Genomic DNA, 14178 nt, shown 5'->3' with positions numbered 1-14178 from the left:
AGTTCAATGGGTTAAACAAAAAAATACATCTAATAGCCATACATTCAAAAAAAAAATTGAATCAAATCCAATAATTGTTATAAGGCTAGTATATTTTATTATGTTATAACTCATAACATTTCACAATTATTATACAATTAAATTCAGATTCCTTGGCCTAGAGGTTGATCGTTATTTAATATTTTCTTATCGCAACCAAATAACGCATATAATATACAACTTTCAAAAGCTTCGTATGCATTACATTTTATTAAGTAACATGATATTAGATAATTTGTTGCAGCTACTTGGTAATAGTTACTAACTAAATAAATATAATATTATTGACCAAACTATTTGGGTAAATATATGATATTCTTTGCATTAATAGTTTATTAGTTGTTACAAAAAATCATAGTTTGTTGAATATGTGAATTAATACACAGTTGTGATGTCAAATAGAGTGCTTTTCAGTTTTCTCCTATATTAACAAAATCTTAGTTATAATGACAAGTTCTTTGAGAAAGCATTGTATTCAGATAAAACAGCTAAATATTTGTCTTATGAATTACTAATTTAATCAAGTGTAAATATCGTAAATTTGAGTTCTGTAATCTTTCGCTTTTATATTTTAAACAAAACAAAATATACAATGTCGACGAATATTGATAATGAATCAACATTATTCAAGTACCATAAAATAAGTTTTAAATAGTTACCTGAGTTTTTGATTTTATACTTGTGATTTTAATAAAAAATTACCCATTAATTATTATTTTGATAATCAGACACAACAAATATTTTATTTTTGTTTAAAAAAGCTAATCTTCTTTAAACCAATTATAACTTGTAATCATTACTTATTATTACCATTTATTCTTTATTTGTAATGCATATGTTGGTTATAAAAGGAATCATTTGAAAAAATAAAACATGAAAACGTATAATTTACATTTTTCAGAAGTTAGAATTAATTTATATATATACATAAATATAGTAATAATATATTGAAAATTAATATCCTATGTTTATAAATTAATTTAACTATATCAAATAAAAATGTATTTACTTAGATAGCAAAAAAGTATTTGTTTTTACTAATTTATCATTATTATTATTATTAAACCAAACTACCTTGATGTTTTGATAATAAAACAATTTATGAATTTATGTTTACAAAACTCAATCTCATTAAAAAAATATCAAGAAAAAACTAAAATATATTAGAGTTTTTATTTTATATTGCATAAATACAAGAATTTATTTTTATAATTTTTTTTTTGTATATTCCTAGCGATAATATTTAACATGATTACAAGACTGGTACGTTTGTTTACTTCCTTATCAGCTATGCCCATCATGTACTCGTAATATAATATTGTTTCGATTTTATTTTATTGAACATGGACTCCTTATTCTCAGTTTCATATAATTATTTTAATTATAACATTTAACAAACCCGTAATGGTTTACCTCGTTGGCTTACAGGATCAATATGAATACTATATCCAACTGAAGTCTCACCACGTTACAAAGTTAAAAATATTAGAACATTCACTTCGTCAAACCCTTTCACCGTTCTTGCTTCAGACGATACCAATGACATCATATACATTGCGCCCAAAAACATCTATAATAATGTAATAATTCTACCTCGCTTTAAGCACAATATTGTGCCACTAGTTCTTCCCATGTACATATAAGGCATAAAAAATACGTCCGCATTCATTGATATTCTAAATAAAATAACTTGTCTAAATACTAAAACGTGTAAATTAACTTCATATACCTTATTGTTCTAATTACAATATTAATACAATACGATAATGGTTCATTAGAGTTACATTTTCACCGATTTCCATGCATTTCTTCTATGTTTTCTACGTCTATTTAAGATTTCCATAATAAAATACTACCACAATAATTCACTAAGCTTATTTATCCTACTTATTTCTTGGAAAAAGAACATATAGCCAAGAAAATTCACAATTTAAAAAAAAAAAATTTCATCTTCTTCTTTTATTTTTTGTAAATCTTTCAGTTGACGAAAACAACAATAGAAGTTATATTATCTTTTTATTGTTAAATACCAAATTAAAAATAGATAAACCACATTAAATCAGACGCATACCTCTGAAGTGTAATAATTTTCAAGAATATGAACTCACACAAAATCATTGCAAACACCGATCACGTTGTGTCAAATGTGACGATCTGAAAATTGCAACAAGGATTGAATTAGCTAAATGTACTCTCTGCTCACAGAACTATACTAAATAATTTCAAGGACTACAGAATCTATTATTTTATTCTGATGTATCAAAAAATTACCACACAAAGCCTCAAATCATACTACATTTCGATCTATTTTAATTTCATGCTTGGACTACTTATGGCCCTAATACCCTTGACAACTTAAATATTGATATAGCTCCATATTAACTCCTCTTATGACTTAAACTATAAATTATTTTATCACTATCATATTTATTAAACAAATAAAAACATAATCGTTTATAATTATTTCAATATCCATTAAATCAAATGGTTGCTCAACATATCATCATTAAATATTATACATTCATATAATCGTTTATATTATTTTAATATTAATTGTATTTTCAACCTACCCACCTTGTTATATAATTAACCCTATCAGTATACTATGTTGTTGTTATTATATTCATTAATTATTATTTGTTGGGCTAGATCGTTCAACGCAAATATTTCTTTAATATATTTAATATTTAATATTTAATATTTCTAAAATGAAAAATAAATATATTTTTGATGATTTACTATGTTTACTCTAATACACACATGTAAATATGTTTAATTGTTAGCATGGTTCACAACCTAAATTGTGTTCAAGTAAGAATAATTTCTGATATTAAATGTATAAATACAATGAAACAGCATCAGATAACCGTAAAGCTCTATTCATATAACTTTCGCATCTTACCCAGACATCAAATAATATATTTCAGTGTTGGATGAGTTTTTGGAGTACAAGTTGTGATAAGTCAAAGGAAGAGATGTTTGTATATTTAAATCTTTTTCGTTATCAAAGTATTATAATGATCCAAATAATATAAAATAGCATTTAATTTATATTTTAAATCACCACATAAATTATAAATAACTTGGTAAATTATTTTGAATCTCCAGAGAAAAAAAATGTAAATTTCTGTTACAAACATTGATCTGATTAATACATTTTTTAAAAAATATATTTATTATTGAAATAGCATATTGGTACTTACATTAAGCTCTTAAAGTATATCGAATAAATTATAGTAGTGTATGAGTCAAGCATGTTATAAAAATATATTGTATATATATTTATATATTTATGTACTATTTTCAACGAAATAAAATTCAGATTACTTAAGTAATTAAAAACTTACATCAATAGAATTATGTAATTTTATAAGCTTAAATCAGTTATAGAATTAAAATATTATATGAAACAATATTGTTCATTCAAAACTAGTTCTTATAATACGATCGTCGATCATCTACTCCACTACCCACCGTATTATTATGAATGTATACTTAGCTTATAAGTTTATCTAATCTTGTACCTACATCTATATTAGATGAATATGTAAAAGCATTTAGCGTATTTCATTTTGAAATGTCTAATGGATATTTTTAACAAAAGCAATAATCATATGACACTATTACAACTATTTTTATATTCATGTACCCTATTAAATTATTTTATTTAAATTTTAAAATTATTAAGATTAAAAAAAGCCTTGCTTTAATAAAAATCATTATGTTATAAAATAAACGAATAAATAAATGAAATTGACTAATTAAATAATTTGTGGTTCAATATTAATATCAAATTATACAGATTCCTTTATAAATAAATAAATTTCATAAATAATTGTTGAAACGTAATAATGTTGTTGGGATTAATGATTTTCGATTAGGTTTTAACTTACTGGCATACGATTGAACTGTGTGAGTTATAACTTGTAAAATAATGTTTTTCCATAAAAATAAAATTTTAAAAAAATAAAATAGTATCCGGAAAATAGTTGAACATTTTCACTTCCCGTTGCGAATAATAAATGCTTTTAGTCGTAAAACCTTTCTTGTAAACTTACCAAAACGGCAAAGTTTATAATAAACTCTGGTGAACTTCAGTGATAAATTAACATAACTCGAATTAACACCACGGGTAACATTTCGATTAAAACATGAAACAATCTGTCCTCTTCATTGCCATATGTTTTACGATGAATAACATTAGTCAAATATATCTGTTCGAATGACCTCATTTAATATTTCCTGAACCACAAATAAATTTCGTGATTTCTGATAAGATTTTTGCCAATCATTGTTAAGTTTCATTTTATGATTAAATTGCCGTAACTTACTCTTAGTAAACAATATACATTTATTATTCAATATTAATAAGATATTTAACGTGACAGTTAAAACTAAAATGTGATCAGATCATTAAACATTGTGTCGCTTTTCAATAAATATTAGCTTTAGATTAAATTTAAATATTTTATTAAGTTAATTACTTTAATACAATTAAAAAATATCAATTTATTATACATATATAAATATATATATTTAGAACAGTACTATACTGTTTATGCTCAAAATTAAATAGAAACTATTATATATTTGAAGGTTTAAATTATTTCATTTTTGGGTTCAAACAACTATTAGATCGAATTCGAAAAAGTATCATATTGTATCAAAATAGTACATTGATTAGTGAAATTTACATAACTTCTTGTATATTAGTATGGTTTAAATTATAAAAAAAACAGGCAGATAACAATTTTATGCGTTGCATTATTCATTTAAACGTTTAATCATGCTGTCGATTATTGAATCATTTTTTATCTATCTGCTTCATTAAACAAATACTGTCAACCAGGTTATTGAGTTACATTTAAAATACAAAATATAAACTAAAATATAAAATGTTATTCAGTTAATTCATAATATCATTGATAATATAATAAATTATTTTTATAATTTTTAAAATAATATGATATATATTTTAGAAAATAAATTTCGTGTTTTTTCTGTTGTGTCATATTTTTTTTTTCTTTATTCTTTTTTTTTTTCAATGAGAACATTACATTTTGTCAATATTAAGCCATTCTTCTGGCCTAATTCATCTTTATTTCTTAATTATATAGTTATTTCTTAATTTACTTCAGTAAAACTAATATTCAATATTTAAATGGAACATAATTTTTAGTGCAAATCGGAACCTTAATCACATATTCTAGTTCGAGTTACAATTTCAGAACATAATACGTATAGTCTATTTACGTAGAAAAAAAATGTTGTTGTCATAAATATACATATATGTCAAAAATGTCAGTTCCCCATGATGTAAAAAAAAAAGATATTATTGTCTTGTATTCGTTATATGTTCTATTAGTGTACATAGGTAATTAAAAACATTTCGGCATAATCGATGGATATTATGGAAATTCCAATTCCATGTTAAGTACAAATAGTATTATTAATATTTTTTTAAAAAAAAAACTTACATTAATTTATATTAATACTAAGTTCATATAAAGCAGTTGAATTTCACTGGTAATATTAATGCACATGATATTGATTATATTTAAAGTGAATACTCATACATGATTAAATACTTGGAATCAACAACATTTTTTAAATATGATAAGAATATTTTTCGATATTTGGTTATTTTTGGCCAGCAAAAACATGATTTTAATATACAGTCTATAGTTCTTCTTATCGTATCCAGTGCAGGACTTAGTAAATATTAATTACATTAAAAATATAAAAATATGAATTTAAGTATAAATATACACTATAGATAGTCTTAAAATGTAAATTATAAATTTGCTAAATATTTTGCTTTAGCCAGTAGGTGACTATTGATATAGAATTTCTATTGGAAAGCGCTAAGTCGTCAATTGTGCATCCTGGAATGACAAGGGCGCATTTTATTAAGTGTCCATCGGATTGTCTTTCACCGCATTCACATATGTTAGGTCCTTCTAGGTATCTCAATTTCACCATGTTGACACTTATCTTAGGTACTCTGGCTCTTGTCCTCTTTATCGTTTTTCATAAGGGCCATGGTAGGTTTCTGCCAGGTGGTAGTCGTTCATCAGACGGGACAGGTATTTCAGCTCGTAGTTTTTCTCTCCATTTACGTAGTCGGAGCTGGTCGGGAATTCCTGAATCACAATTGTAATATCAATAAAACTTTTTCTTGATTTAAGTCTCCTTCGAGGTTTTAAATATCCACATATGGAATGACTTTGGCCGATGATTCGTTTTGTTCTTTCAATACATATGTCTACATGTCTCCGAATATCTGGTTGAGCGATCCCCGCTAGTGGATAGATATATTTTAATGACGTGGTTTTGAGGGATCTAGATATCAACCTAAAAATTTCATTCAGTGCCATATCAATGTGTTTAGTATGTTTTGACCGGTTCCACACTGGTCAAGTGTACTCGCCAGTAGAAAAACATAGTGACACTTCTGTAGTTCAAATCGTGTTTGGTGTGGCATCCCACTTGCTACCTGCTATTTTCCGTAATAGATTATTCATTGTTTGGACTTTTATTTTTGTTTTCTTACACTGTTCTTTAAACGTGGGAGTTCTACCCAATGTAACCCCTAGATAAACTGGCTGTTCTGTGTTTTTCAGTGTTTTTCCAAGTCACTCATATTTGAGTTCCCTTTTTGCTTCACGATTTCGAAGGTGAAAGCAGCATATTTGTGTCTTATCTGGGTTTAGTGTTAATTGGATTTTCGCATAATATGTTGTTAATTCTTGGAGAGTTTTTGTATGCTTCTGTTAGATTTCTTGAAATGTTATATCCCGTGCTGCTATGGCCAAGTCATCTGCGTATAGAAAATGCCTTGTTTCTTCTATGATGAACCAAACAGTCAGGTTCAAAATCGATCAACAGTAGTTTCGCTTTCTAGACAGGATGATCGTTCAGAGAATAAATCTTTCAAGGCTTCTTTACAATACTAAATTATATCACACTAACTTACAAAATAGCCCTCAAGAGAAATTAAAAAAATTAACATGTTAAAATCATCTAATACCCGATAACTTTAGTTTCCAAAAATTAATTAATAAAATATTTATCGTTTTTTTTATAAAATAATAACTTATATATGATTAAAATAGTTGTGTAATATTAATAATATTAAAATATTAATAATTTGAATAATATAACATAGTTAGAAAAGTATTTAACAAAAATATATGTTAAACCAATGTTATGTGATTATAGTTATTATACTTGTATTTTATTATATTAAAAACAAACAAGTGCTAAAAATTAAAAATATTCTGAAAATAAATGTGACATTTATAATTTAAAAATGTTACAAGTATTAAATGAATGCAGTATATATATTTGTTTATAATTTCATTGACTATTATAAAATAAAATGTATAAATATATTATTAGATAAATATTTTATTAGAGTATAATAAAGTATTATTTTGTAAAAAAAATAAACACATGAAAGTAAAATAAAAAAAACCCTAGGCTGGGTGAGAAATAAACTAAGGTGAATTAAATTGTTGTATTGGCCGTTTAAACTTGAAACGGTTAATTCAAAAAGTATTCTGAGTGAAATAGTTCGAATGGGTTAATTTATATAATTTTATAGATTATTTTTATATTATTTGTACTAAATTTCATACTAAGACATATCAAACTTTTAATTCTTACTTTAGCAGTAATAAAAAAAAAAAAAAAAAACATCTAGAATTTGATAGTATCAAATATTTCTACGAGTGCCCCATAAATAACAGAAATGTAATTAAAATATTTCGAGTACATTATGGTAAAACTAATACATTTCTCGTTTAACTCAGAATATTAAATGAAAAAATAAAAATATTTATGTTTAAAATAAATTTAATAAATTGAATGTAAATATATAAAATATAATATTATAATATTTTATTATAAAATTAAAATAAATTACTATTAATAGGACTCTCGAATTGATGGTTGACAATTTGTATAACTTCATATAATAACTTATTATTAATAAATTTTATCTATGTATAATATACATATTATATATACATGTACATCTACCCGGAGAAGTTTTGTGGTGGGTGAAAATGGGGCAGTCATGGCCTTTTTTTTTCTTCAAATTGTTGTTATTTATTATTGACATCACAATAGGAAAACATATAAATTTATGTATTTATATATACATACACATAGGATTGAATATTTAATCATGTTCTTAGAACCTTTTATACATTGTTTGGGGGGGTGGGTAAATTCTTTACTTGTATTCACATAATGTGAATCAAATTTATATGTTTTCCTGTTGTGATATCAATAATAAATAACAACAATTTGAAGAAAAAAAGGCCATGACTACCTCATTCCTCGCCCCCAAAACTTCTCCAAGTAGATGTACATGTATACATAATTTACATATGCTAAGTGACTATCATCAAATGAATAACTTCGTGTAACTAATAATTATAATTTTGCTGAATTATGATGAACATAAAAATATACATTATTTTTTCTATATTTTTTCTCTAGAAAAAAGGGTTCAAATTGTTATACTCTGATAATTAATTCTTAGTAAAATATTTACATTTGGAATAATATTCATTTTTTGTATAAGTGTGCGAACGTTACAAGTATGATTATCTTAATCCTTTATAAACACATACAAAAAAAAATTCCATTTCTTTTACAAAGAAGTTTGATATTAAAACACAAAAACTGTAATAAGTATTTAAATGTATATTTATTTTTAGTTTTCACAATAATTGTAATGCAGTGAAATCTCAGTTACCAATATTTTGTTGTAACATATCTACTGAAAATTATGGTGCACTTTAATTTCTTATTAAAAAAAAAAATATATTAATTAATTAAAATAACTACCACCAAATTATAATGAAGTTTAATAAATTAAAATATAACTTATTAAATCAAAAACATTTTTTTATTAAAAAAATAAAATATAATATACTCGTAAAATACAAATTAACAATAAAATTACGTATATTTATAAAAGTTTTATGTTTGAATAAGTATTATTGTAATTTATATTTTTTATCAGTCTACGAGTACTAATAGATAAATATATTGACATTCAATTTGTGTCTTATATTTGCATTGTTTGAAGTAAAAAAATATATATGTAATTTACGAAATATTGATAAATATATATATATATATATTTTATGAACAAAAATTGAGAATGTATATGAACTTCAAAGTCCATCACAGAAAATTATTAAATGATAATATATTTATAGAATATAAACTTAATTATTAATATCATTCAATTGAAATTCTTTAAAATATTTAAGTTGTTCAACATTTCATTTTATTTCAACTATAAAACTTTTTTGTGACTTTTTTGTCATCAAAAAAATATTTTGAAAATTTTGGATTTTAAATTAATAAATAAAGACATTTTAAATTTAAAATTCATCGGTTTCAAATTACAAAAATGAATCATATTTAAAGATTCGGTGAACATTTTGTAGTCTGATACTTAGACATTTAATTTGTTCGTAATTTTGTATTTATTAATTTTTTTTTTTTTTTTTATTTATCCTTAAACTGTCTGCACCGAATATCTAGTTTTAGTGTTGACATACAATAATTTGTTTCAATATTTTTTTTTAACAATTAATTTAATCATTTTCATAAAGAATTATTCCAACCTATTACTTTTTCAAGAAAGTTGATTTATGGATATTATACTACAATTTCAATTAGTTTTAAATAAAACTTGCATTGTATGAATAAATTATAATCGGTTTTTTATTTGAATTTTAATATTTTGACATGGACGTAGTAAGTAGTAAATGGAGTAGACATCATACGTTTTATATGCTCATTTGACAAGTTTCACATAGATGAAAGGAAGGTCGCAATGCAGGGAAAGTTACGTTGTGGAACTTGCAGCTCTAAAATGTATATAGGTAGGAGAGTAAGGACGGGGAATATACTCTACTAGCTAACGATTATCTTAAGAAGTTATCACCCATAATGTGCCTTCGTTTCGCCAATGGAGCTATACCAAATGTATTGGTAACTGGAGTGTAGTAATGAGTTGCATAATTAATGCCCAAAAAGTAGCTGATGAATCTCAAGAACCTACAATTTATCTTTTCAACCCGGCTTACATTACCAGTGGTATGGGTACCCCATACTATGGCACTATGTTCAACAATTGGCCGGACTAATATGAAACTTTAAAAGAAGAAATTAACAAAAGGATTAGATTAGTAAATTTTAAATTAATATTTATTCTAGAGAAACCCAAAAATATTATATAAATATTTTATTTTAAATAAAATTTATTTTAAATATTTTAAATAAAATAAATTTAAAATAAATAAAATAGTTTTTATTTATACGATTAAACAATCGGTTATTTTTAATAAATATAAACCTAGTTAAACCTAATTATTGTTTTGTATTTCGATATTCTGGCGTTTAAAACCACTATAAGAATAAAAATAATTATTTACGTATCTACTCAGAACTATATACTGTTTACTAAACAGCTTTGTTTTAATGAACTCGAATGTTTATAGTTCAGTTTTGTTCACAAGGTACCAATATTTTGACTTTTAAATAAATACCATCTTAAAATGATTTATTAATATTAAAATTGGATCGGGTAAAGCATTATTTAATCTTCGATTATGTCTAATTTAGGTGTTACATAATAATTTGGAACTAATCTGGTGAACGGTTGTTTATGCAAATTATTTTCAAACATTTTTTCAGTTAATGTATGAGTTAATTTAAGTGCAATGTATTGATAACAATTATAAATTAACTTGTTTAATGTAATATTACAATACATTTTGCTCCGAAATTATATACAGATTTGCTGGAGTATATCTTAAACTTTTTGAAAACACGGAACACAAAAAAAAAATAACATTATTTTATGTGAAACCTCTAAGAACATTTTTATCTAAATAGTATTGTACACAAAACTTGACGATAAATGGGAACTTTAACAATACACTAAAATATTAAATACAGCAAAATGTAACTAAATTATTTATTTAGAAGCGATCATAGCATGCAAGAAGAAACATTATATCTGATTTTAATAACAGGAATAATAATAATAAAATTTATGCACGATTCTTAATGTGATGGATGAGCTTGAATGTGATTACAAATACTATAAAATCTGGAGTAAAATTTGTAAATGAAAGTTGTAGTATCGGCGTAAAATGCAATCTATTTCGATATTCAGTCATTGTTGCAGTGACTGCTGAGAATCCATTTAAATACGCTGAAGAAAAAAGGAAGTAGGTCTTTCAATGAAACTTACACTTAATATTTCGCATTCGCACTTCACTGCACAGCGTCGTGTCAATGGAACAAAACGCACAGTATCGCAAGGCATGTTCGATGGTCGTATTGAAACCAAACCGTTATTTTATCCGTTTTAATACGTTGGCACTTATTAATTTTTCTTTATCGATGTTTGTTTTTCAACTTGTCTTGTCTTTGTATAAGTACAAAAAACTATTGACTAGGTATATATTTATTTCATTCATATCATCAAGTCTACTAAACATGGTATCCAATTTGCTTATTATATCATTTTATACAAATTGTAAATATTTCTATTTTTCTAAAAAAAAAAAAAAAGTCATGTCTCGCATCGAATTTTTCTCCCACCTAGAGTTTCGTGGAACCCTTAAGTCATCTTCGTGAAATACAGTTTAAGGAACACTGATGTATAAACGATAGCAAAAAAAAAAAAATAAAAAAAATGTTTCTAATTTATTCGTTTTAAATAGTATTAATAATAGGCTGTAAACAAGTTATTTTTCCCTTTTATAAATTTTAAATACTTGAATATTTATATATAAATCTAGTATAGTAAATTACATTTTACAAAATATAACATATTCAGGTCTGACATCAGTCTAGAATTATAATATAAATCAATTCATTTTGACGATAAACTTAATTCTCATTTAATAAATTCGACTAAAATTGATTTAAGATTTATACTATAACAAAATCATTGTTATGTGTTAGCATTGATAAATATATATGTATGGTTTATAATATAGAATATTATATACTTACATTATTAAGAAACAAGCAGGTACAGTTTTAAATCTTTACACATTTTGTTTAGTTTTTAAATATTTTGAGTAATAATATAATTTAGAAAATACTACAAAAAATAAAGTAAATTTTTGTTTTATTAACAAATTTCTATTATGAATAGATGATACTAGACATTATTTTCCTGAAAATGTCTGAATAAGTACTTATAGATTTCCAATCTCAGCTAAGAATTATTTGAACGTAAGTTTAATAGAATAAAATGAATCTTGTAAGTAGTTGTACAAAGTGAGATTTATTTGTACATATTCAACTCAAAGCTGGATCACTCACTCCTAAATATAGTACTTTATATTTATACACATTAGCGTTTTCTTATGTACATACGTTGAAAAATGTAACCAGTTTTTTTTTTTTATATTTTATTAACAGATGCTAAATCGATAGTACCTGCTGAAATCAACAAGGATGAAGTTAGTCCATACTGGTCTTTCAACGAGACTGCTGATATCTCCAAATACGAAGATTTCGACCATAAGAAATTCCTAGGTAATTATAAAAGTATTAACATTTAATTTAAATAATAAAATGTATATTTTTCATTTACACGACTCAGAAAACCACTGTAAGCTAATATTACGCATCCAAATGCGTAATATACATATTATATACATTTATGTATATATATGTGTATAATAAATTACAAGTTTTATTAATATGTAAATATTCGATGTATACTGTACTAAGCACTATGGGTTAAAATTTACGAGTATGATTTACATGATATTTGTAAGTTATGAACCTCAAAGATCAAATGATTAACTATGTTTTATTACCTGTATTCGTTCGAACAATGGAATAATGCTGATCGTTAAACCTGATAAAAATAAAATTAATATAATAGGTAAAAATTACTTAGGACTAAATAACTTACTCATTAATATAATATACCAAAATGTAAGACAATGTGAAATTTTTTTTATAATCCGTCTGTTTATTCTAAAATATAAATCGATATTTGATATATATGGTTTTCTATACATGTTATCTTGCTATATTACCCTAATGAATATAATATTTTTTCTTCAACATTCGTACACATTTAAATAAATTTAAAAAACGTAAGAATACATTGTGTCTTTTTAATATAATTAACTATCGTTTTCTAGGGTTTATAATGATAGCATTAGAATTTGGCATACGTAATAAAATATAAATTAAAAACAGTAATTTATTTTTCAATTATATTGCACTAGTACGTATATTTGATTTTAATAATCTTATTAATTACAATGATCTCGTTTATTTTGATCAGATTTCATATATTTTTACATGTCAGTATTAATGATATTTTAACCCTTTTATTCAATAATTAAACACAACTTTTGAACTTTTGAAACAATATATAAATATATTAACCTTGATGACTTTTTAGAAAAAAAAACTCAATCCTTGGTAAATCGGTGAAAAGAATAATTATTTTACATATATCATATTTAATATTATGTATGTTACAGATAATGAAATATACTTCATTTTCAATTTTTAATTAATATTGCTGTGCAAATCATTTAACGTGAATTATTGAGTACACAAATAATTATTCAGCATTAATCAATAATGTTTGCAATTACCTATAATAATTATTTTCCTCCTGGACTATTTTAAAATTCAACTTAATTTTTCTCGTTAAATCCTCATAAAATCAACTGTGGTTTAATCGCGGATTTCTGATTTGATTTATCGTTTTATAGTCTGGCGGTTAATAATAATTGTTTCTTCAATTTCCTCGTACTAAGAATTCATAGATGCGATACATAAGACTTTAAATAAACGCTTGTGCAAAAATGAAAAAACAAATTTTCGATAAATATAATATTCATAGTGTATCGAAATCGAAAGGATTTCGTGACATTATCATTACAGGTAGTGTTTTACACGTGTGCACGTCTAGTTTAAGTGCTCTAATTTGCATAAACCATGGTCAAACGTATTGAAAATTTAGCACGTGCCACGTATTATACTCGCGCCGCACAAACACACACAAACACAAACACACACACACACACACACACACACACACACACACACACACACACA

General features: G+C 24.5%; 1 protein-coding gene across 2 annotated transcripts in view; it reads left to right on the top strand.

Annotated features, from left to right (window-relative positions):
- The window catches only part of LOC112694229 (neuronal growth regulator 1-like), a 327174-nt gene that overhangs the window by 185316 nt on the left and 127680 nt on the right, over positions 1 to 14178 (top strand). For both annotated transcript variants that reach the window (XM_025569639.1, XM_025569638.1), the window contains one exon: positions 12511 to 12627. In XM_025569639.1, coding sequence (XP_025425424.1) covers positions 12511 to 12627 — 117 coding nt within the window. The remainder of the gene's footprint in view (positions 1 to 12510; positions 12628 to 14178) is intronic.

The sequence above is a fragment of the Sipha flava genome, unplaced genomic scaffold (assembly GCF_003268045.1).
Source record: "Sipha flava isolate LNK unplaced genomic scaffold, YSA_version1 125_pilon_pilon, whole genome shotgun sequence".
NCBI lineage: Eukaryota > Metazoa > Arthropoda > Insecta > Hemiptera > Aphididae > Sipha > Sipha flava.
Note: the sequence above shows the minus strand (reverse complement) of the source record. Positions and strands in the feature narration are given on the sequence as shown.